This window comes from Halichoerus grypus, chromosome 15 (assembly GCF_964656455.1).
Source record: "Halichoerus grypus chromosome 15, mHalGry1.hap1.1, whole genome shotgun sequence".
Lineage (NCBI taxonomy): Eukaryota > Metazoa > Chordata > Mammalia > Carnivora > Phocidae > Halichoerus > Halichoerus grypus.
In genome coordinates this window covers 6296084-6318812 of record NC_135726.1, presented here as the reverse complement: position 1 = coordinate 6318812, position 22729 = coordinate 6296084, and the positions used below count along the sequence as shown (strand labels likewise).

Below are 22729 nucleotides of genomic sequence, written 5' to 3'. Positions count from 1 at the left end.
AAGAATAAACTAGATAAATGGGGCATTAAAAACACAGACCCTCACTCTAGCAAATTTAAAAGATGATTAGGAAGTGTTAACAATTAGGGATGTCTCCTTCACCAGCGCTTCTCAAACGCCAAGGTATGTCGTGATCACCTGGGGATCTTATTAAAATGCAGAATTTGACTGAACAGTGTTAATTGGTCTAAGACTCTGCATTTCTAAAACTAGCTTCTGAGTGGATGCTATTGGTCCCTGGACAACTTTTTCAAGTTTCCGATGCATTAGAATCACCAGGAGGGCTAGTTAAAAACAACTGCGGTAAATCAAAACTACAGTGAGATAGCATTTCATATCCACTAGGATGGCTACAAAAAACAAAACAAAACAAAAACCAGAAAACAACACTTGATGGCAAGGGTGTGCAGACATTGGAACACTCATGAGTTCTGATGGGAGCATAAAATGGCCCAGCCTCTATGGAAACACTTGGCAGTTCCATAACGACTTAAACATAGAATTACCATATGACCCAGCAATTCAATTCCTACATATACTCAAGAGAACAGAAAACAGGTGTTCAAACAAAAACTTGTACATGGTTGTTTATAGCATTCATGATTCATAATAGAAGTGGAAACAACCCAAATGTTCATTAGCTAATGAAATGATAAGCAAAACGTCATCTATTCATACAATGGGATATTATTAATCCATAAAAATGAATGAAGCACTGATACATGGTACAGAATGAATGAAGCTTGAAAAGATTATGGTAAGTGACAGAAACCAGACACAAAAAGCCACATATTGGATGATCCTATTTATATGAAGTGTCTAAAAGAGGCAAATCCAGAGAGATGGAGAGCATATTAGCCTTTGTCAGGGGCGGGAGGATGGAATAAGAAGGGACTGATTAATGGCTACAGGGTTGTTTTCTTTCTTCCTTCCTTCCTTCCTTCCTTCCTCCCTCCCTCCCTCCCTCCCTTCCTCCCTCCCTTCTTTCTCTCTCCCGCTCTCTCGATTATTTATTTATTTGAGAGAGAGCAAGAGAACAGATGAGTATGGCAGGGAGGGGCAGAGGGAGAGGGAGAGAGAAACTTAAGCAGATTCAGGGCTGAGTGTGGAGCCTGACTCCGGGCCGGACAGGGGGCTTTATGCGCGCTTGTCCCAGGGCTCAAACTCATAACCCTGAGATTAAGACCCCGAGATCACTACCTGAGCTGAAATCAAGAGCCAGATGCTTAACCAGCTGTGCCCCTAATGGTTATAGGTTTTTCTTTTGAGACAATGAGAATGAGCTAGATAGCAGTGATGGTTGTATGGTATTGTGAATATACTAAATGCCACTGAATTGTGTACCTTAAAAAGGTTATATGGTGAATTTTATATGCATTTTACCACAATAAGAAAAAAAATTGTGCCCACCCCCCAGATTTCTGATTCAATAGCACTGGAGTGGGACCTGAGGATTTGCACTTCTAACAGCTTCCAAGGGCTGCTCCTGGCTCCCAAGCACACTTTGAATGACAAGGTCCCAGACTTTGACTTTGATATTCAAATGGTTTGTCACATCCCCAGGGACTGTCGGATTACAAGGAACAACCAAATGCTATTAGTCTCAAATTTCTGTGAACCAAGCCTAAAGGAGATTAGCAAACCTGCTTCTCTTGGGGCCACGTGCTTAGTCTGTATTTTCAGCTTAGAAAAGCTCAATAAAGGAATGGACTTTGTTACTTGAGTTGACTCCAGATGACCTTGGAGGAGGGAGAAACTGGCTGGGAGCCCGCATTACATTTTCCTAAAAACAAGGTCATCCGAGTTCTGGCTTAGGAAGGTATTAGAGAATGAGACAGCTGCTGTGGGCATGGGACTTTGGGACCCCTTGTTAAAGAACAAAAATTCAACAGAGCAAATTTCTAAGACCTAATTGGCTTTATTAACTGATTCATGAATTAGGCAGCACCCCATCTAGCAAGTAAAGGGGAAATCTGAGGAGTTGTACAAAACGGAAGGTTTTTATAGGAAGGAGAGTGGGGCACGGAGATTATTAGCAAAAGAAAGGATTATTTCAGATAAATTCACTTTCCCTTAGGGGGAAGAGCAGAGGGTCTTATCAAGTCTTCATCTTCCTTTGGGGGTGGTGGTGGGGGAATGGAGAGGGCCCTCGTGACAGATTACCTCATTGGTGTTGACCAGAAAACTCCTGACTGACCCAGTTAAGACTATATTTCTGTAGGAGGTTCAAAATGTAATTAGGTTAGGTATTAAGCCTCATTGGGTGATGTGGCCTAGCATAAGTGACTCCATTTTGGGCCTATGGTTTTTCTTTTTGTCACCCTATAAATGTGTCCTATACCCAATTCCACTGTGGAGTCCTGTAATTCAACTCAATTCTGCCAGTATCTACCTGGATAACATCAGATCCTACAGGTTAAGGGCTCAGTCCTACAAGACATCCCCCCCACCCCCTACTTCAGATGCCAGTTTGTCACCTGTGCTTCCGGACCCACCAGCTATAGAAGGAAGGTTCCAGGGACCTTCTCCTTGGGTTCAATTAATTTGTTAGAGCTGCTCATAGAACTCAGGAAACCTGCTTACTTACTGGATTACCAGTTTATTACATAGAATATTAAAGGCTACAAATCACCAGCCAGATGAAGAGATACAAAGGACAAGGCATAGGGAAAGGCCAGGGAGCTTCCATACTCTCTGAATCTATGTTTTCACCAGTCTGGAAACTCTCCAAACCTCTTCCTTTTAGGTGTTTATGGAGGCTTCATTACTTGGGCACTAGTAATTAAATCTTTTGGCCATTGATGATTGACCTCAATCTCCAGCCCCTCTCCCCTCCCAGGAGCTGGGGGGTTGGGGAAGGACTGAAAGTTCTGCCCCTTGAATCACCTGGTTGGTTCCCTTGGCAACCAGTCCCCGCCCTTAGGTGAGTTCTTGTCACTCATTATTAACATAACAAAAGACATCTGATGAGGTCATCACTTAGGAAATTCCAAGGGTTTTAGGAGCTCTGTGCTAGAAATGGGCCAAATATATATCTCTTATTATAAATCACAGTATCAACAGCCTCAGGCTGAAAGGTTGCAATATTTCCGTCCCCTGCTGGGGCATCCACTTGCAAAACCCTTTGACTCCCATAATTCCTATGTACCGATATGCTAGCTTTAGGTAGAAAAGAGAGGATCAGGTAGGTAGTGATCAGACAGTGCTGAAGAGTTTTGAGGTCCCGTGTTATCTCGAGGGACACCAGGGCCATTTGGCTGGTAGAACCTTAGGATATGTTGCTAACTTACTGCTTATGCCATACCAAGGGAGTCAGGAAAAGTCCATGCCTCAGCACAGAGAGAGAGAGGGGGTCTTTTGAAAGCTCCAAATTGTAACTTCAAGTTTCCCTCATTTTTAGTCCATGACCAACAGTGATGAGGGAGCAGAAGGCTAACTGAAGACAAAGCACAAGCTGACATCCTGCAACCTCCCCCCGACCTGTCCCGGGTGGAATGTGTGTGACATTCCTCCAGGAAGCTCCCAACTGTCTTAATGTTAATGCCTTACTAGAGGGAAGAACAACCTTCTCACCCCACCAAACCCCACCTGTATTCCAAAACTACATCAACAGTGTCAACAACATGGACGCTGAGTTTATTCACTTGCCAGGGAACAAAGTCACTGAATATTTCCCTGAGACAGACAAACTAGGTGGTAGAATGTGGAATCTTCTGGAGAAAGGGTGGGACGCTATAGTCATGGTGGCTACACTAAGTAAGGATAGAAAGTTTGCAGTTACGAGAGAGGGTGGAAACGATGTGATTTGGAGTAGTGTTGGGGTCTGGAGTGGACAGCCAAGAAAGAATTCTTGAGACGTCTTCGATGCAAAAAGGTGGTTTTAGTAAAACACGGGGACTGGACCCATGAACAGAAAGAGCTACTGTGAGGAGCAATTGATTATATACTTTGGGGTTGGGGGAAGTAAAGACAAAGGGAATTCCAAAAGGATTTTCATATGCTAAAGAAGACTCCTGGGATACTGGAGTCCTGGCCAGTGTCAAGCTAAGGTTGTTTTTCCCATTAAGACTGTCAGGAGTTTCCTGGAAGAACCTTATACTCCACCTGCCTAAAGCATTTGTCAATGAGCTGCAAGTTATAAGGACGTTTAATTTCATTTACATTTCTTCTGCCTTTGTTTCCCACATCAGAAAGAGTCTATAGGTCTGTACGTGGTTGGTTAAAATAAATCCCATTGGTGACTGGGTAAGTAAGTCACCCCAAGTATTTTATTAGAATTGGCTACTTAGAATCTGTTGTGGGGAAACCTAACATTCAATTTTGGTATGTCCTAAGCAAGTACTGCGCTAAGTGCAGTTTTGTTTTTACATTAGCCACATCTGTGATGGGGGTATGCGTGGGATAGAGTGAGAAATGATACAGTTTTGGAATATAGGTGAGGGTTGGTGGGGTGAGGTCCGGAGCCAATGGCCAAGAAAGAATTCTGGAGACAAGTCTTTGGTGCAAAAACGTGGTTTTATTAAAGCACGGGACAGGACCCGTGGGAAGAGAGAGCTGCTGCACCAGGATTGTGAGGGGTGGTTGATTATATACTTGGGAGTTGGGGGATGTAAGGAAAAGGGAGGTTTCAAAAGGATTTTCATATGCTAAAGAGGACCTCCAAGATACTGAAGGCCCTTGCCATTGTCAAGTTCAGGTTGTTTTTCCCTTTAGTAAGGCATTAACATTAAGACAGTTGGGAGCTTCCTGGAGGAATGTCACACATCCCACCCAGGAGTAGTGGGGGTGGGATTTGTGGGGTGTCAGCTTGTGCTTTGTCCTCAGCTTGCCTTCTGCTCCCTCATCAGGAAAGAAGTATACTGTCACTTTAAATGTGGTTGCACCCTTGGCAGAAGTTTCTAAAGCTCTAGCTTGTCCAGGAGGATTTCTCATCTTTTAAAATTTCAAATAAGCCAGGCCTTACTTTTTGGCTTCCAATGACAAACTTCAAAAACTTAAATTTTTACTTTTATTTACCAAAATTTTAGGAGACTTTATGGACCTTTATTCAGCCAAAGACCTACATGGGAGCTAAGGAATTCTCCCTTGTTAAGCCTGTCTTAAAGGGAGTATGTATTTTTTAAACTTTTATTTGGAAATAACTATAGATTCACAGGAAGTTGCAAGGATATGTACAAGGAAGTTCTCTTTACCCTTCACCCCATCTCCCCTAATAACATCTTGCATAACCATGGAGTATCAAAACCACGTTATGTGGTGCAGCCACTCTGGAAAACAGTACGGAGGTTCCTGAAAAAGTTGAAAATAGAGCTACCCTACGACACAGCAATTGCACTATTAAGTATTTATCCAAAGGATACAAACAGTGATTCGAAGGGGCACCTGCACCCCAGTGTTTGTAACAGCAATGTCCACAATAGCCGAAGTATGGAAAGAGCCCAGATGTCCATCGACAATGAATGGATAAAGATGTGGTGTGTGTTTATCTATAACTATATCTATATCTATATAGTGGTGTGTGTGTGTGTGTTTGCAATGACGTGGATGGAACTAGAGGGTATTATGCTAAGCAAAATAAGTCAGTCAGAGAAAAACAAATACCATATGATTTCCCTCATGTGGAATTTAAGAAAGAAAATAGATGAACATAGGGGAAGGGAAGGAAAAATAAAATAAGACAAAAACAGAGAGGAAGACAAACCATGAGAGACTCTTAACTCCAGGAAACAAACATGGCTGCCGGGGGGGTGGGTGGGGGATGGGGTAACTGGGTGATGGGTATTAAGGAGGGCAATTGATGGAATGAGCACTGGGTTCTGTATTCTACCTCTGAAACTAATAATACAGTATATGTTAATTAAATTGAATTTAAATTTAAATTTAATTTAATTTTTTAAAAAGATTTTATTTATTTATTTGACAGAGGGAGACACAGCGAGAGAGGGAACACAAGCAGGGGGAGTAGAAGAGGGAAAAGCAGGCTTCCCACAGAACAGGGAGCCTGATGCAGGGCTCGATCCCAGGACCCCGGGACCATGCCCCGAGCCGAAGGCAGACGCCTAATGACTGAGCCACCCAGGCGCCCCAAATTTAAATTTTAAAAACCATGTAAAGGACATTGCTGCAGTGCACAGAATTACTCCGATTTCACCAGTTATATCTGCACTCACTTACGTGTGGGCTTCCTGTAACTCCCGACACAATCAAGACACAGAAGGGTTCCATCACAGGGATCCTCCAAGATACCCCTTTATAGCCACATCCACTCCCTCACCCCATTCCCAACCCCGACAACCATGAATCTGTTCTCCATCTCTGTAATTTTATTTCAAGAATGTCATATAAATGAAGCCACACAATATGCAACCTTTTGAGCCTGGCTTTCACTCAACTAATTTGAAAGGAATATATTTTGATCCGGGCTTACACAGCTCACAAAAACTCCCCTTCTTCCAGCACAGCATTAGAAAGTTTCTTTAATCCCAGTTCCCAAAACACAACATATCTTACCCCCCACATCTGTGAGATTTAGATCGAGGGTAAACACTGCCAGGTCTCTATCCAACCTCTGAGATCATATGCACCTTCTACAGCCAAATCAGAGATTAGGTTTTTTTTCAGATCTCAAGCCGGTATGAGCTTTTACATGTCCAGAGGATAGAAATATATGGAAAATTTTCAGAAATGTTCTCTAGAAGTGTTTAACAACACTGTCTGCACAGTAGAATCACCTGGGGGAGCTTCTTAAACATTCTAGTGCCTATGATGAACCACAAACCAATTAAATCATGTGGGAAGGTGGGGGAGGAATAGATTTTTTTTTTAAAGTTCCCCAGGCAATTCCAATAGCTACTAAGTATGAAAACTATCGCTCTAAAACAATTAACAGAGGGTTTCAAAATTTGGGGTCACAGGAGTAAATCAGGTTCACCCAGGGAGTGTGGGAACACCACAAAAGCCGAGGCTCATTTCTCCTTGAAGGACCTTGACCTCTGGGTGCTTCATTAGTTCCCCAGATGATTCTGATACTCACCAACATTGAGAACCACTGACTCAGAAAAACTGTCCTCACATTAAAATCACCTTCAGAGTTTTATTTAAATACTGATGTTCAGGTCCCACTGCCAGAATTGTTTTATTTCATTGTTCTAGGGTAGGGCCTGGGCATTAAGTTTTTTGTTTATGTTTTTTGTTTTGCTGTGTTTTAATGTTCCCAAGGTGATTCTACTGTGCTTACTGAGTTATATACCACAGATCTGGAATTTAAAAACAAAATTTAAAAATAAGCACAAAGTGTATATTCATCTGTCTGGGCATTCTGGTTTTATTTAATGTCAGCTAGTGGATGAGTATGTAGATTTCTAAGACTTAGCCTTCTTGGAATTACATCAGTACTCTGTATGGTCATTAAAGCTATAACCCACACATTTACCCAGGCTTGTGTGTTCCTCACGAGTTCTCTTGCGTCCCCAGAGATAAGCCCTCTATTTTGGAAGTCAAGTTTTCCCTTAGAAATGGAAATAAACTTACCACGTTCTTGGCAACCTCTTGCCTTGCTGCCTTCTGGCAATAGGATTTTAACCTGAATGGAGCAAAAACAGAAATTACAAATCTAATTGGACAGGCAATGAAGGGGTGCATAAAGTCAGGAAGGGAGCATGCTTTGAGACCCTGTGAGGATCTCGGTCAGCGAGACTCGGACATCTGCACTTACTTCATCTTATGCCCCCAGGAATCTTAGACACTACTAGTAAACGTTAACAGCAAGGTTGAATCTATGAGGTTGAACCTTACAGAACTGCCATTTTGTAGGGCAGAAATGGTCTAATAATGGCAACTTCACAGGGTTCGATATCATACAAAAGACAAACGTGTCTTAACTGTTTGGTCCAAAGCATGTTTTCTGTGTAGTTTGGTAATATGGGATATGATGAATTCTTACCACCTGTCCTATCATGTGTAACGCAGGATGTCACCCTGAAAGCACATATTCAGAAATATGCGACCAAAACCCTAAGGTAATAGTTCAAGGCTTGGTATTCAAAAGAATCACTTGGATTGGTTTCATTTGCAGATTCTGATTCAGTAGGTCTAGGATAGGTCCTAGAAATCCACATAGACAAGTACTGCTGGGAGAGTCTGAAACAGGTGCGCTTACTATTCTAAGAAACACCAAACATATGGATCCTTTTGGGCTGTTGAAAAATTCTGAAAACCTCAAGTAGCCCTAACACAAGAAAGCTCTTATAAGGAGCTTACTTTGTGACAGGCACTATTCTAATATATTAAAATGTTTGACCTTCACAACAGCTCTGTGATGCATATACTATCATTATTCTCAATTTACAGATGAAAAAAAACAGAGATACATAAACATAAAATGACTTTCCTGATTTTAATTGATTTTACTCATCAGTGACAGAGCTGGGATTTGAACCCAGGCAGCATTGGCTCCAAAATCGGCTCTCCCACGGCCCTCTGCGAACCGACATGGTAGCCAGCCAGGCTCTCCTATAAAATTACAGGCTCTCCTGTAAAATTGTGGAGAAGTGAGATGGGTGTAACTCTGCAAACTGGGTTGCAAATTAGAACATGTTGCTTTAGGGCGCCTGGGTGGCTCAGTCGTTAAGCGTCTGCCTTCGGCTCAGGTCATGATCCCGGGGTCCCGGGATCGAGTCCCACATCGGGCTCCCTGCTCCGCGGGAAGCCTGCTTCTCCCTCTCCCACTCCCCCTGCTTGTGTTCCTGCTCTCGCTATCTCTCTCTCTGACAAATAAATAAAATCTTTAAAAAAAAAAAAAAATCAAGTTTAAAAAAAAAAAAAAAGAACATGTTGCTTTAACTTCTTGGGCCTTTCTCACCAGTAAAAGGAAAAAGCTGGGTTTGAAACTCTTAACATTTTGTGAAGCTAAAACTTTAAAAAGAATCGGCTGGGGGTACCTGGGTGACTCAGTCAGTTAAGGGTGGAGTTCTTGATCTCAGCGGTGTGAGTTCAAGCCCTGGGTTGGGCTCCATGCTGGGTGTGGGGCCTACGTTTAAAAAAAAAAAAAAAATCAGCTGGTTATCTGAGGCAAGACAGGAACCAAAGTTTAATGGGGTTTTTTTCTTCCCCTCTGTCTCCCCCAGAGTCTAGTGTTTGATGCCAGATGCTATAATGAAATTTCCTCAGTTAAGCCTCAGGACTCTTGCTTTTAAGTGACAGGGTCAATCCTCAAACTAACTAAAACAGAAGAGGGAAAAGGAATTAATTAGCTCACCCACTGACTAGAACTAACTCGTAAGATGGGTTCATCATAGCTCTTCCCCCCACCTCCTCTTCCTGTTTCCCTTTGCAACCCCCCACTTAACAACTGCTCTCCCTTTCTTGCTCCTCTGCTTTCCTTTGCTTACCTTCTCCAATGTGGTAGCAGAAATGACCCCTGGGAGTTCCAGTTTTCCACCATTATCATACTCACATAGCCAGGAATAAACAATAAGGTCATCTCCCTTCCACCACCCTCAGGACTCTGGCTCAATTGAGATCACATGCTCAGCCCCAACCCAATCTCCTGGTCCAGGGAATGGAGTATTGTGGTGGGCCAGTCTGCCCCTTTCAATGAGGAAGACAGAACCATTAATCAATAGTCTTCCTACAAAAACAAGGGGCTAAGGACGAGTATTTCCCAAAACGAAATTATGTGAGCCAGACCAAAGTTTTAATAATCATGTAAGAATAAGGATGATAATTGAATTATTCTGGGTCTCTCTTCTTCAATGCCTATGCTCTTCCCATCCCCCCCACCAGTTTTATTGAGATATAGTTGACATATAACCTTGTATTAGTTTAAGGTACATAATATACTGATATGATATATGTGTATATTGCAAAATGATTACCACAAAAGGTTAGTTACCATCCATCACCTCACATAGATACAATTTCTTTTTCTTATGATGAAAATTTTTAAGATTTACTCTTAGCAAATTTTCAAATATATAATATGGTATCATTAACTGTCACTATGTTGTACATTATATCCCTGGAACTTACCTATGTTATAACTGGAAGTTTGTACTCTTTGACCTTCACGCATTTCACCCCACCCTCCACCTCTGGTAACCATCAACCCATTCCCTGTATCTATAAAGTGAGATCACACAGTATTTCTTTTCTTTCTGACTTATTTCACTTAGCATAATGCCCTCGAGGCCCTCAAGATCCTCAAAGTCTATCCATGTTGGTGCAAATGGCAGGATTTCCTTCCTAATTTTTAACGGTTGAATAATATTCCATTGCATATATATACTAAGTTTTCTTTATCCATTCCTCCACTGATGGACACTTAGGTTTTTCCATGTCTTGGCCGTTGTAAATAATGCTGCAATGAACACAAGGGTGCAGATGTTATGCTCTTTTTTTATTGAAATTTTTGAGATCATCATAGATTTACCTAAAGTTTTAAGAAAGAATGGAGATCTTATGTACCCTTTACCCTGTTTCCTCCAATGGTTAAATTTTACAAAACTATAGTACAATATTATAAGCAGCATACTAATAATGATAATCCACCAGTGTTATTCAGATTTTCCCAACTTGACCTGTACTTGTGTGTATTTCGTTCCATACATTTTCACGTTCATTTTCCTTTTTAAAAAACTTTTTATTGTTATGTTAATCACCATACATTACATCATTAGTTTTTGATGTAGTGTTCCATGATTCATTGTTTGTGTATAACACCCAGTGCTCCATGCAGTACATGCCCTCTTTAATACCCATCACCAGGCTAACACATCCTCCCACCCCCCTCCCCTCTAGAACCCTCAGTTTGTTTTTCAGAGTCCATCGTCTCTCATGGTTCATCTCCCCCTCCGATTTCCCCCCCTTCATTCTTCCCCTCCTGCTATCTTCTTCTTTTTCTTTTTCTTTTTTTTAAACATATATTGCATTATTTGTTTCAGAGGTACAGATCTGTGATTCAACAGTCTTGCACAATTCACAGCGCTCACCATAGCACATACCCTCCCCAATGTCTATCACCCAGCCACCCCATCCCTCCCACCCACCCCCCACTCCAGCAACCCTCAGTTTGTTTCCTGAGATTAAGAATTCCTCATATCAGTGAGGTCATATGATACATGCCTTTCTCTGATTGACTTATTTCGCTCAGCATAACACCCTCCAGTTCCACCCACGTTGTTGCAAATGGCAAGATCTCATTCCTTTTGATGGCTGCATAATATTCCATTGTATATATATACTACATCTCCTTTATCCATTCATCTGTTGATGGACATCTTGGCTCTTTCCACAGTTTGGCTATTGTGGACATTGCTGCTATAAACATCGGGGTGCACGTACCCCTTTGGATCCCTACATTTGTATCTTTGGGGTAAATACCCAGTAGTGCAATTGCTGGATCATATGGTAGCTCTATAATAGTTTTACTATTAGATGTTGGGGTGTTGACCTATTTTTATTGACTTTGAGAGGGGTTCTCTGTGTCTCCTGGATTTTGATGCCTGTTTCCTTCCCCAAATTAGGGAAGTTCTCTGCTATAATTTGCTCCAATATACCTTCTGCCCCCCTCTCTCTTTCTTCTTCTTCTGGTATCCCAATTATTCTAATGTTGTTTCATGTTATGATATTGCTTATCTCTCGAATTCTGCCCTTGTGATCCAGTAATTGTTTATCTCTCTTTTTCTCAGCTTCTTTATTTTCCATCATTTGGTCTTCTCTATCACTAATTCTTTCTTCTGCCTCATTTATCCTAGCAGTTTGAGACTCCATTTTTGATTGCACTTCATTAATAGCCTTTTTGATTTTGACTTCGTTAGATTTTAGTTCTTTTATTTCTCCAGAAAGGGTTTCTCTAATAACTTCTATGCTTTTTTCAAGCCCAGCTAGTATCTTTAAAAATCATCATTCTGAACTCTAGTTCCGACATCATACTAATGTCCGTATTGAGTAGGTCCCTGGCAGTCGGTACTGCCTCTTGTTCTTTTTGTTGAGGTGATTTTTTCCATCTTGTCATTTTGTCCAGAGGAGAATAGATGAATGAGAGAACAAAATGCTAACAGGGTAACAATGTCCCCAGAAAATATACTCTAAAGAAATCAGAAAAGACCTGAAACCGGGGAAAAGAAAGGGAAAGAAAGAAAAAAGAAAAAGAAAAAGATAAAAACAAACAAAAACAGAACAGAACAACAAAAAAACAGAATATGATCAAGTATGATCAGGCTGGTGCATAGATCAGTGCCACACACTAGATTTTGGGTGTATTTTAGTCTGTTAGAAGAAAGTGCCTCCCAAAATTTTAAAGAAAGGAAAACTTATATATGTACAAAACTAAGAGTTAATACAATGAAGGGATGGAATATGACTGTAAAGATGAAAATTATAAAAGATTTTATAAAAGGAATTGATAAGATAAGAAGTTGGTTGAAAAAAGAAAGAAGAGGATTTAAAAAAAAAAAAGAAAAAAAAGGGAGAGAATGTGATCAGGCAGGAGACTAGAATAAAGCCATACACTAGAGATTTAGGGTATATTTTGATCTGTTAGAAGAAACTGTATCTCAAAATTTTAAAGAGAGAACAACTTATATATATATATATGCCAAAAATAAGGCATGAAGGGATAGAATATGACTCTAAAAATTAAAAATAAAAATGTTTTTTAAAAAAGGGATTGATAAGATGTTGGTTGAAAAAGGGAAAAAGAAAAAAAAAGTTAAAAAAATTAACTTTGAAAGACTAAAGAATCATGGTAAAAAAGCCATGAATTCTATGTGCATTATTCCCCTAGCGCTGGAGTTCTGCCATTCTCACTGATCGGTAAACTTGGTCTTGGCTGGCTGTTCTCGCTGATCTTCTGGGGGAGGGGCCTGTTGCCGTGGTTCCCAAATGTCTCTGCCGGAGGCGGAATTGCCCCGCCCTTGCCTGGTCCGGGCTAAGTAATGTGCTCGGGTTTGCTCTCTGGAGCTTTTGTTCCCTGCAAGCTTTCCGTACAGCTTTGGAGGCGGAGAGTGAAAATGGCGGCCTCCCAGTCTCCGCCCCGGAGGAGCCGAGAACTCGGGGCCCCGCTCCTCAGCGAGCCCCCAGAGAAAAGCAGTCAGTCACTCCCGTCTCCCCGGTCTCCGGCCACACTCCGTGCTCACCCGGCCTGTGACCGCGCCTTTCTATCTGGCACCCGACCCCGTGTGGAGTCTCCAAACCCAGCAGATCCCCGCGGTGCGCTCCTGCGCCTCTCCTCCCAGGGGAAGAAGGGGAGTCTCCCCGGATCCGCCGCTTGTTGGGTCCCTGCTGGAGGAGCAGTGGCCCGACTGTGCCGCGGATCACGGTTTATGGCAACCCCGAGCTGAGAGCCTGCGCCTGGGCTCCGTCTCTGCAGCCGGCTTCCCTGCTCCGATACCTGGGAGCTCTGCCGCACTCAGGCACCCCCGGTCTTTCTGTGACCCCGAGGGTCCTGAGACCACACTGTCCCACGAGGGTTCCACCCCCTGCTTAGCTACTGGAGCGACATCCCTCAGTGGAGCGGACTTCTAAAAGTTCCGATTTTGTGCTCCGCGGCTCTATCACTTGCCAGAAGCCGCCGATGGAGGCCCCTCCCCCGCTGTCTATCCTCCCGAATAACGCCTCGGATTCACTTCTCCGCACGTCCTACCTTCCAGAAAGTGGTCGCTTTTCTGTTCAGACAGTTGTTGCTCTTCTTTTCTTCGATCTCCTGTTGAGTTCGTAGGTGTTCAGAATGGTTTGATCCCTATCCAGCTGAATTCCTGAGAGGAGACGAAATCCAGGTCTCCTACTCCTCCGCCATCTTGCTCCTCCCCCTCCTCATTTTCCTTTTAATTGCATTCTGTGCTTTGAGATCAAGGCTAGATAATCAAATTTAAGGCATGGAAACAGCTAATGTCTCTACTAAGACTGTTCTTTAAGAAACCAGATCATGGTCATTGCAGTCATGCTTTCTTTGTGTGCAGAAATGAATTCAGTGTTTTATAGGGGTCTAGGAAGATGTAGTGGAAAGCCTATCAAAAAACAGTGGTTTGTCCTACACATTACAGACCATAAGGTGATGACTTAAGTATACCTTGATAAATGATCCTTAGTAAATAAATGTTAGATGTGAGTATGAGCCATATTTTGTGGTCTCAAATACACTGACATCTTTAATTTGGGGATAGAGGTAGGATGCAGGCCAAGAGAACTCAGGGCTAGGAAGATGTTCTCCCATGGATGAAACATACCCAATTAGAAGAAAAAAAGAGACTCTGGCAGGGGAAAGGATCATTTGCAAAGTTGTGAAGTCAGAAGAACAAAGACAAGCACATGTAGGAAACTGGACCCATGTTTGGTTTGCTGAGAAATCGCTGAAGGCTGGGAAAGCTAGGGGGACAGGGATGCCTGGAAAGGTTAAGAGCAGGGAACGCAGGAAGTCTTCCACCCATGCAGAGATAGTTGTGCAAATGTCCTGGGGGATTTAGGCAGAGAAAAATAACCATGAAGTCATTTTTGGCATTTCTTGATGTGTCTATGGTCTCTGGAAGCCAGGTGGTGGTGTTTTCTTCCTTCCCTTCCCTTCCCTTCCTTTCCCTTTCCCTTCCCTTTCCTTTCCCTTTCCCTTTCCCTTTCCCTTTCCCTTCCCCTTCCCCTTCCCTTCCCTTCCCTTTCCTTTCCTTAAAAAATTGAGTTATAATTGACATACAATAAACTGTTCATACTTAAAGAACACAATTTGTGGGGCTCCTGGGTGGCTCAGTTGGTTAAACATCTGACTCTTGGTTTCAGCTCAGGTCATGATCTCAGGTTCATCAGATCGAGCCCCACATTAAGCTCGGTGTTCAGGAGGGAGTCTGCTTCTCTCCCTCTGCCCCTCCCCCAGCTCATGCACACTCTCTTTCTAAAATAAATAAAATAAAATCTTTAAAGTGCACAATTTGGGGGCGCCTGGGTGGCTCAGTTGGTTAAGTGACTGCCTTCGGCTCAGGTCATGATCCTGGAGTCCCGGGATCGAGTCCCGCATTGGGCTCCCTGCTCGGCAGGGAGTCTGCTTCTCCCTCTGACCCTCCTCCCTCTCATGCTCTCTGTCTCTCATTCTCTCTCTCTCAAATAAATAAATAAAATCTTTAAAAAAAAAAAATAAAGTGCACAATTTGGTAAGTTTAGACATATGTATGTACCCAGGAAACCATCACCACAATTAAGATAGTGAACTTGTCCATCATCCCCAAAAGCTTCCTTGTCCGCCTTTCTAATCCTTCCCCCACCCCATTGCAGGTAACCACTGATCTGTTGATATCACTACAGATCGGTTTGCATTTTCTAGAATTTTAAATATATGGAATCATACAGTCCATACTATTTTTTGTCTGGCTCTTTCATTCACTGTAATTATTTTGAGACTCATCTATGTTGTTGTGTGTGTCAAGTTTATTCCTTTTTTTTTTTTTTTAAATTTATTTGACAGAGAGAGGCACAGCAAGAGAGGGAACACAAGCAGGGGGAGTGGGAGAGGGAGAAGCAGGCTTCCTGCTGAGCAGGGAGCCGGATGTGGGGCTCGATCCCAGGACCCTGAGATCGTGACCTGAGCTGAAGGCAGACGCTTAACGACTGAGCCACCCAGGCACCCCCCTTTTTGTTTTAAAAAATTTTAAGTTATCTCTACACTCAACACAGGGTGCAAACTCACAAGATCCAGATCTGCATGCTCCACCAACTGAACCAGCCAGGTGCCCCTCAAGTTCATTCCTTTCAATGAACTTTTTAAAATGGCTGAGTTGTATTCCATTGCATGGCTGTGTCTGAGTTTGTTTAGCCATTCACCCAGTGCTTGCTTCTTTGACTAGAGAAATCTTGGCCAAAGCTGGGAGCCCTCATGTCATGGTCCACTCACCCTGGGTTCCCCATGAGGTCCCCTGAGTGCGTGAGGCCTCACTGTCTTCAGCCCTCCCCAGTCTCGGTGTTTTCCAGAAAAGAACACCAGGAACACATCCGTATTCATTTCCTAGGGCCGCTGTAACAAATTACAGTGGCTTAAAACAACAAGAATTTGTTCTATCACAGTTCTGGAGACCAGACGTCTAAAATTAAGGTGTCGCCAGGGTCAACTCCCTCTAAAGACTCTAGGGAAGAATGTCTTTTTGACTCATCCAGCTTTGGGTGCCTCCAGGCAGTCCTTGGCTTATGGCAGCATCCCTCCCATCTCTGCCTCCACCCTCACGTGGTCTGTTCCCCTGGTTCTCTGTGTGTTTTGTTTTCGGTCTCTTACAAGAAAGCCCATTATTGAATTTAGGGCCCATCCTGATCTGGGATGGTCTCATCTTGAGATCCGTACTTTAATTACATCTGTAGAGACTCTTATTCCATTAAGGTCACTTGACTTCTCTGGCTCCCCTTTCTCCTGCTCTCCATAGCTCCTCCTGCACATGTGGTCCAACGATAGACCCGGTTGAAGGATCAGTTTCTCCCAGCTTCTAAGCAAAGTGTGGTCCAGGTGCAATAAAGAGCATTCCCCCCAGCCCTAGGTGGCCCTCCTAGAATAAGCCCTTTCTCACTCCCTCATACAAAGGTGCCCCACAGTTCCCTATGGTGTGCATTAGTCCTTGTTTTGACAAGTATTAGATCTAATTTGTTCAACTACAGGTGCTCCAGATATGTCCACCCAGAACCTCAGAATAGTGGTTGGCTGAACTGGAAGGTCAGAGGCTGGGGCAGATCCTCTTTAACTCACCTGAATTACATTTAGCTTTACACTTTACACTTGGTTTGTCATTGGACCAGCTGTGATGGAGCCGTCATGGACGGCAGAAGCAAGGGAAGCTGGGTCATGGTTGTGACCAAGAACAGGCACTAACCTGGGTACAGAAGCCCCTTGCCTGCCCCTTTTCTGCCTTAGTCACCACTGATACCAGTTCCTGGCATGCAGTAGGTCCTGTTTAAACACTTAGTGGATGAACAAATGAAAACATCAGACCTGATATTTTTTTTCTCTCATTCCCACAGGAGGGGTCCCAATGGAAAAGCTGGCAGCCTATAGCTCATCCAAGGCGGCTCTGACCATGTTCTCAGCAGTCATGAGACAAGAGCTTTCCAAATGGGGAATTAAAGTCTCTGTCATCCAGCCTGGAGGCTTCAGGACGAGTAGGTGTCTAAGCCTAAGAGCCCCAGGGATGCTGAAGGTCCTTTGGATGTGGTTTTGGAATGTAGGTGAAGTTTGGTGGAGTGGGGTCTGGAGCCAATGGCCATGAAAGAATCGTTGAGACATCTTTGGGGCAAAAACATGTTTTTATTAAAGCACAGGGACAGGACCCATGGGCAGAGAGAGCTGCTGCACCAGGATTATGAGGGGTGGTTGATTATATACTTGGGAGTTGGGGGAGGTAAGGAAAAGGGAGGTTTCAAAAGGATTTTCATATACGAAAGAGGACCTCCAAGATACTGGAGGCCTTTGCCATTGTCAAGTTCAGGTTGTTTTTCCCTTTAGTAAGGCATTAACATTAAGACAGTTGGGAGCTTCCTGGAGGAGTGTCACACATCCCACCCAGGAGTGTGGTGGGGGGCGGGGGGTAGGAAGAAAACTGAGGCTCAGAGAGGTTAAGAGCCACAGAGGTGGTATGAGTCCAAGATGGGCTTTAGGTCCAGGTCACCCTAACAATTTTGTTGTGTATGGCCCCAAAGTGGCAGGGGATGGGTTTGTGGGTGTCAAAAGTGGCAGATGAAAGTTGACAGAAATCTGGTGGCTTTGTTACCACTAAAGAGAGCTTTGGGGTCTCTGCACAGAGTACCCACAGAAGTGGTTAGAAAGCCCATGAGGTGTTTAGAGAGGGAGGAAGTGGAGAAGAAAAGGAATCCCTCAGCCTGAGAAAGCAGAGACTGGGGGAGAGCTGGCTGGAGGAACATAGTTCACACAACATGCTGTTCCAGACCCAGAAACCTCTAGAGTAATTGTCAGGGTAATAATTTCTTTACGTGTGGTCTTGTGCCTTCATGAAAAGAACTGAGCAAATCCGTTTGCATTTCTGTGAGTATAATTGGATGTCACTGGCTTACGTTTCACAACCAGGCTTCCCCACAGACCTGATATCCTGGAGTCACCCAAGCTAGTAAACCCAGGCTCATCTCACAGCCATCCCTGGGGCGATCACGCACTTTGCAGGAGGGAGCATGGGGTGCTGCATCCTTTCTGGAAAGTAATCTGGCAGAAGGTATTAAAATTCAAAATGCAAGTGCCTTTTGACCAGCTAACCACATTGTGGGAGCTGCCTGAAGACGTAACAACAGTAAAATACAAAAGGATGCATTGTGCAAGGCTACTTATGCAGCGTCACTGAAATGTCGAAACCTAGGAATGACTGCAAAGTCCTTTGATAGAGAAGTGGTTGCCTAAAAGCTGTTCAATGGGAAATTTCTGCTGCTCTGTTTTAAATCTGTAGCTTGACTATCAGAGGCAGGTCTGTGATTTATTACTAAGCAAGCAATCATATCTTTGGAAAACACTGTATAGTGTGATCCTTTTTGGTTTTTGTTTGTTCCTGATAATATAAAGTTAAACCAAAGCCTTCTATGCATATATATGTTTGTATGAACAAGGAGGGAATATAGAAGGACACACAAAACTGTAAGTTACCTTAGGGGAGATTAATTTTAAAAACACATACATCTTATTATTTACTATTTTATGTAATGAGCAGGCATTGCTACTATATTTTAAAGTAAATATATATAATTAAGTTATATATGATAAGCAACCATTGCTTCTATATTAAATGTTTATATATTTAATCACATATAATTTATATGTTAAAATTTAAATGTATATTTAAATGTATATTTATTATGTACTGTTTAAAATTATATTTATTAGATAGATAAGATGATAGTCAACATTGTATATTTAATTTTATACCTAGAAATAGGTATCACTTCTATATTAAAAATTATATATAGATGTATATATGGGTATGCATATATATGCATGTATATTATATTGTATATGTTACATTTTATATTGTATATAATTATCATGAAAATGGATGTAATAGAATGTTTGTGGCAGCACTATTTGTAAGAATCCCAAATTGGAAACAACCCAAATACCCATCACAGTATAATGGACAAATAATGTATGACATATTTATACAATGGAAAACTGCACTGACAGGAATGACCACACAGTACATGGATGAATCTCACAGCGTAATATGTGATTCCATTTACATTATGTCCAAATCCAGGCAAAACTGCTCTATTCTGTTAACTTGGGACAGTGGCTCCTGGGAAGGGGGCTGGGAGTGGGGGCTTCCAGGCCGGTTTGCCTTCTTGTTCTGCTGCTGGTTGCACGGGCTATTTAGTTTGTGGAAACCCAGTCCTGTGTGAACTTTTCTGTATGTATGTCAAAAAAAATATATTAAATACCATTTAAAGCACATTTAAATAAAAAGGTGTTTGGGAACGCCCCTCCTTCCCAACAGAAGCCAATTCACAAGGGCCTGCTTCCCTGGTAGGGGTTGGACATGCCCGATCTGGCCTCCCCAGTATTGAGCCCCCCTTCTTCTTGCATCACAGATATTGCAGGCACCAGTGAAGTGTGGAGCAAGCAGGAGAAGGACCTCTTGGACCACCTTACCTCTGACGTTCAGGAAGACTATGGCCAGGACTATATCCTCGAGCAGCGGAATTATCTTAAGTTGATCAACATGAAGGCCAGCACAGATATGTCCCCTGTGCTCCTGGACATCCGACATGCTGTGTCTGCTAAGAGCCCCTTTGCCTTTTATGCGCCGGGGGCAATGGCTTATTCGTTGATCTGCTTTGTTTCCTTTAGTCCTACTGGCATATTTGATTATTTTAGCAAAAAATTGCATAACTTTGGAGGGGGCTTGCCCAGAGCGCTAATTAAATAGGCCTAACTGAAGAATAAGCCACATGGGCAAATACGTGGGAAATGTTAGTCTTGGAACGAGAGGGAAACTTGAACTTCCCATTAAAGTTGCGGTTTCCTACCTTGCATTCCCTGTGAATTCTGTTGATTGACTAGGTCTTAGTGGTGAAAAGGCTAGTGGGTAGAAATGACGTTAATCGAGTGCCTGCTCTGCACGGATACATTTCAGATATTCTCTCATCTAGTTCTCATCAGAGAACCAAGGTAGGTATCTCCACCCCTACTTCACAGGTAAGGGAATTAAGGATCAGAGAGGGTAGGTTGCTAGTTCATTGTCACACAGCTAGCAAAAGGCAGTTAGAATTGAAATCCAGGTTGGTTGGACTCCACTGCCTGTCAGGAGAGGAGGAAGAGAAAGAGATGATGGGAAAAATGAGGTAGGGAAGGGAAAAGAGACAACTGGCAAGGACCAGAGTCAAGTGGAGTTTTTCTCACCATGAATTGATAGCCTGCTGTACCTACTTGTATACAAGGTATTGATTCAGTGTGTAATCAGCGCTCCACGCACCTCCTCTCCCTTCCTCTCCCTGGAGGCCTGGAGGTAAGAGGATGAGGTCTCCCATCTCAAGAAGGGCCCCAGAGGCCTTTTGGCAAACCCGGGGCTGTGAGTGGCTGGTTTGGTGTCCATAGTAACCATCACTGTCACCTCCATCTGAGCATCCCAGGATGGAAAAGCCCACATCTTTACCTGGAGAAGCCAGCCAAAGGGAGCAAGGTCAGATACCAAGAGAGGCGGGGTCAAGTTCACCGGGGGGAGGCAAAAAGGGGAGGAGCTGGTGAACAGGGGGCACATAAAAGGAACTAGAAAAAAACAGCAGCTTGACATGAGGGAAGCAGAGGTCCAGACATTGCAAACATCTCTTTGTCCCATTTCCTTTCTAGAATGTGCAGGTTCCTTTTCTATTTTCCAACCTCATGGAGATTTTAGGAGAATAGATAAACTGATGATGTTCCGCATTTTCCCCCAAAAGAAAAGAATAAATAATAAGGTGGTGAGATAGATAGTTATGATATTATTAATATGATAAAGTTTTAATGGCTAGTCATGCCAACTGCCCCGTAGTTCTCCATCATTGCTTTACGGCAGAACAGAAAGAAAAGAAAAAAAAAATTTCAAGCTTTAACCATTGATTTCCAGAATAGGTACTTTTTGGAGATGAGAGTTGTCAAGGCCAAAGCTTTCATTTGCATGCTTCAGATCTTGAGAGAGCAAAGGGTTTGTGTAACCAGAATTTGGAGGAGGACTGAGGATTATGTGTTTCACTATAAAGCAGTGGTCCTCAAAGTGATCCCTGGACCGCAGCATCACCAACACCTGAGCATCGATTAGAAATGCAGATTCTCGGGCGCCTGGGTGGCTCAGTTGGTTAAGCGACTGCCTTCAGCTCAGGTCATGATCCTGGAGTCCCTGGATCGAGTCCCGCATCAGGCTCCCTGCTCGGCAGGGAGTCTGCTTCTCCCTCTGACCCTCCCCCCTCTCCTCTCATTCTCTCTCTCTCAAATAAATAAATAAAATCTTTAAAAAAAAAAAAAAGAAAAAGAAAAAAAAGAAATGCAGATTCTCAGGGACCAATGCAATCATATTTTAGGTTCTTATGATGGCTCCTGTAACAAATTATGTAAAACTTAGCAGTTTAAAAATATACACTTATTATTTTACAGTTCAGGAAGTCAGAATTCTGAAATGGCTCCTACAGGGCTAAAATCAAGTTGTCAGCAAAACTTCATTCCTTCCAGAGGCTCTAGGGGTGAATTCATTTGTTGCCTCTTCCAGCTTCCAGGTCTCCTGTATTCCTTTGCTCATGACTGCATCACTCCAACCTCTGCTACTGTGGTCTCCTCTCCTCCGACTCTGCTTCCTTTTTATAAGGACCCTTGTGATGGCACTGGGCCCACACATAATCCAGAATAATCTCCTTATCTTAAGATCTTTAATTTAATCGCATCTGCAAAGTCCCTTTTGCCACATGAGGTCACATATTCACAGGTCCTGGGGATTCATGTACTATGATCATTACTAGGGACCTTTATTCTACTGACAACATCCACTGAGTCAGAAATTCTGGGGGTGGGTCCAGCAACCTGTATTGTACCAAACCCTCCAGGTGATGCACACCCATGTCTGAGAACCCCTGCTCTAGGCCACAGAGTAAGCACCTTGGCCACAAAAGGAGGGGGAAAGCTCTTTGGGTTTAGTGGGAGGGAGCTGGAGACATCAGGCTGAGTAGTGCTGGGCAAATACACCAGCCTTTAGGAAACCAGTGTGGGACCTACTTTCTGTTCTGATGAAAACTCCATGAGGCATGGGGAGAAGGTGCTGGATACAGACCCAGAGGGGCTGAGAATCCCAGATCTGAGAAGCTCCTAACTGGTTCCCCCCAGGAGGGCTTCCACACTGCCTTGGGGTTACCTGGGAGGGAAGTATACCACAAGGTGGTCTATTTAGCCAGAGAAAGACTGAAAACCTCTTCCCACCACTCCCATCTTGACTCCCTTGGGTCTGGGTGGAAGTGGGGATGTCTGGAAAAGTCACTGAAGCTCCTGGAGACAATAGGGAATAGAGCTAAGAATGAAGTATCTGGGTGCCCTTGGGGCAGGTGGGGGTGTGTTGCAGCAGAGCCCACTTGGTAAACAGCCTTGGGCTGGGGGCTGAAGTGAGGATGAGAAATCCAAGGGAGGCCAGTGAGTAAGAGACCATGTCACATCCTCGGTGCTGTGCAAATACACCAGCCTTTAGGAACCCAGATTCTGAGGACAAGAGAAGGAGAAGGGGGGAGAATCTTGCATGCCACTGCACGTTCATTGGGAAGA

At 43.3% G+C, this 22729-nt stretch overlaps 1 protein-coding gene across 2 annotated transcripts in view; it reads left to right on the top strand.

Moving 5' to 3' along the window:
- HSD17B2 (hydroxysteroid 17-beta dehydrogenase 2) overlaps nucleotides 1–19986 on the top strand; it is a 74090-nt gene extending 54104 nt beyond the window's left edge. For both annotated transcript variants that reach the window (XM_078063736.1, XM_036084950.2), the window contains 2 exons: nucleotides 16981–17118; nucleotides 19543–19986. In XM_078063736.1, coding sequence (XP_077919862.1) covers nucleotides 16981–17118; nucleotides 19543–19880 — 476 coding nt within the window. In that variant the 3' untranslated portion in view covers nucleotides 19881–19986. The remainder of the gene's footprint in view (nucleotides 1–16980; nucleotides 17119–19542) is intronic.
- The last annotated feature ends 2743 nt before the right edge of the window (nucleotides 19987–22729 follow it).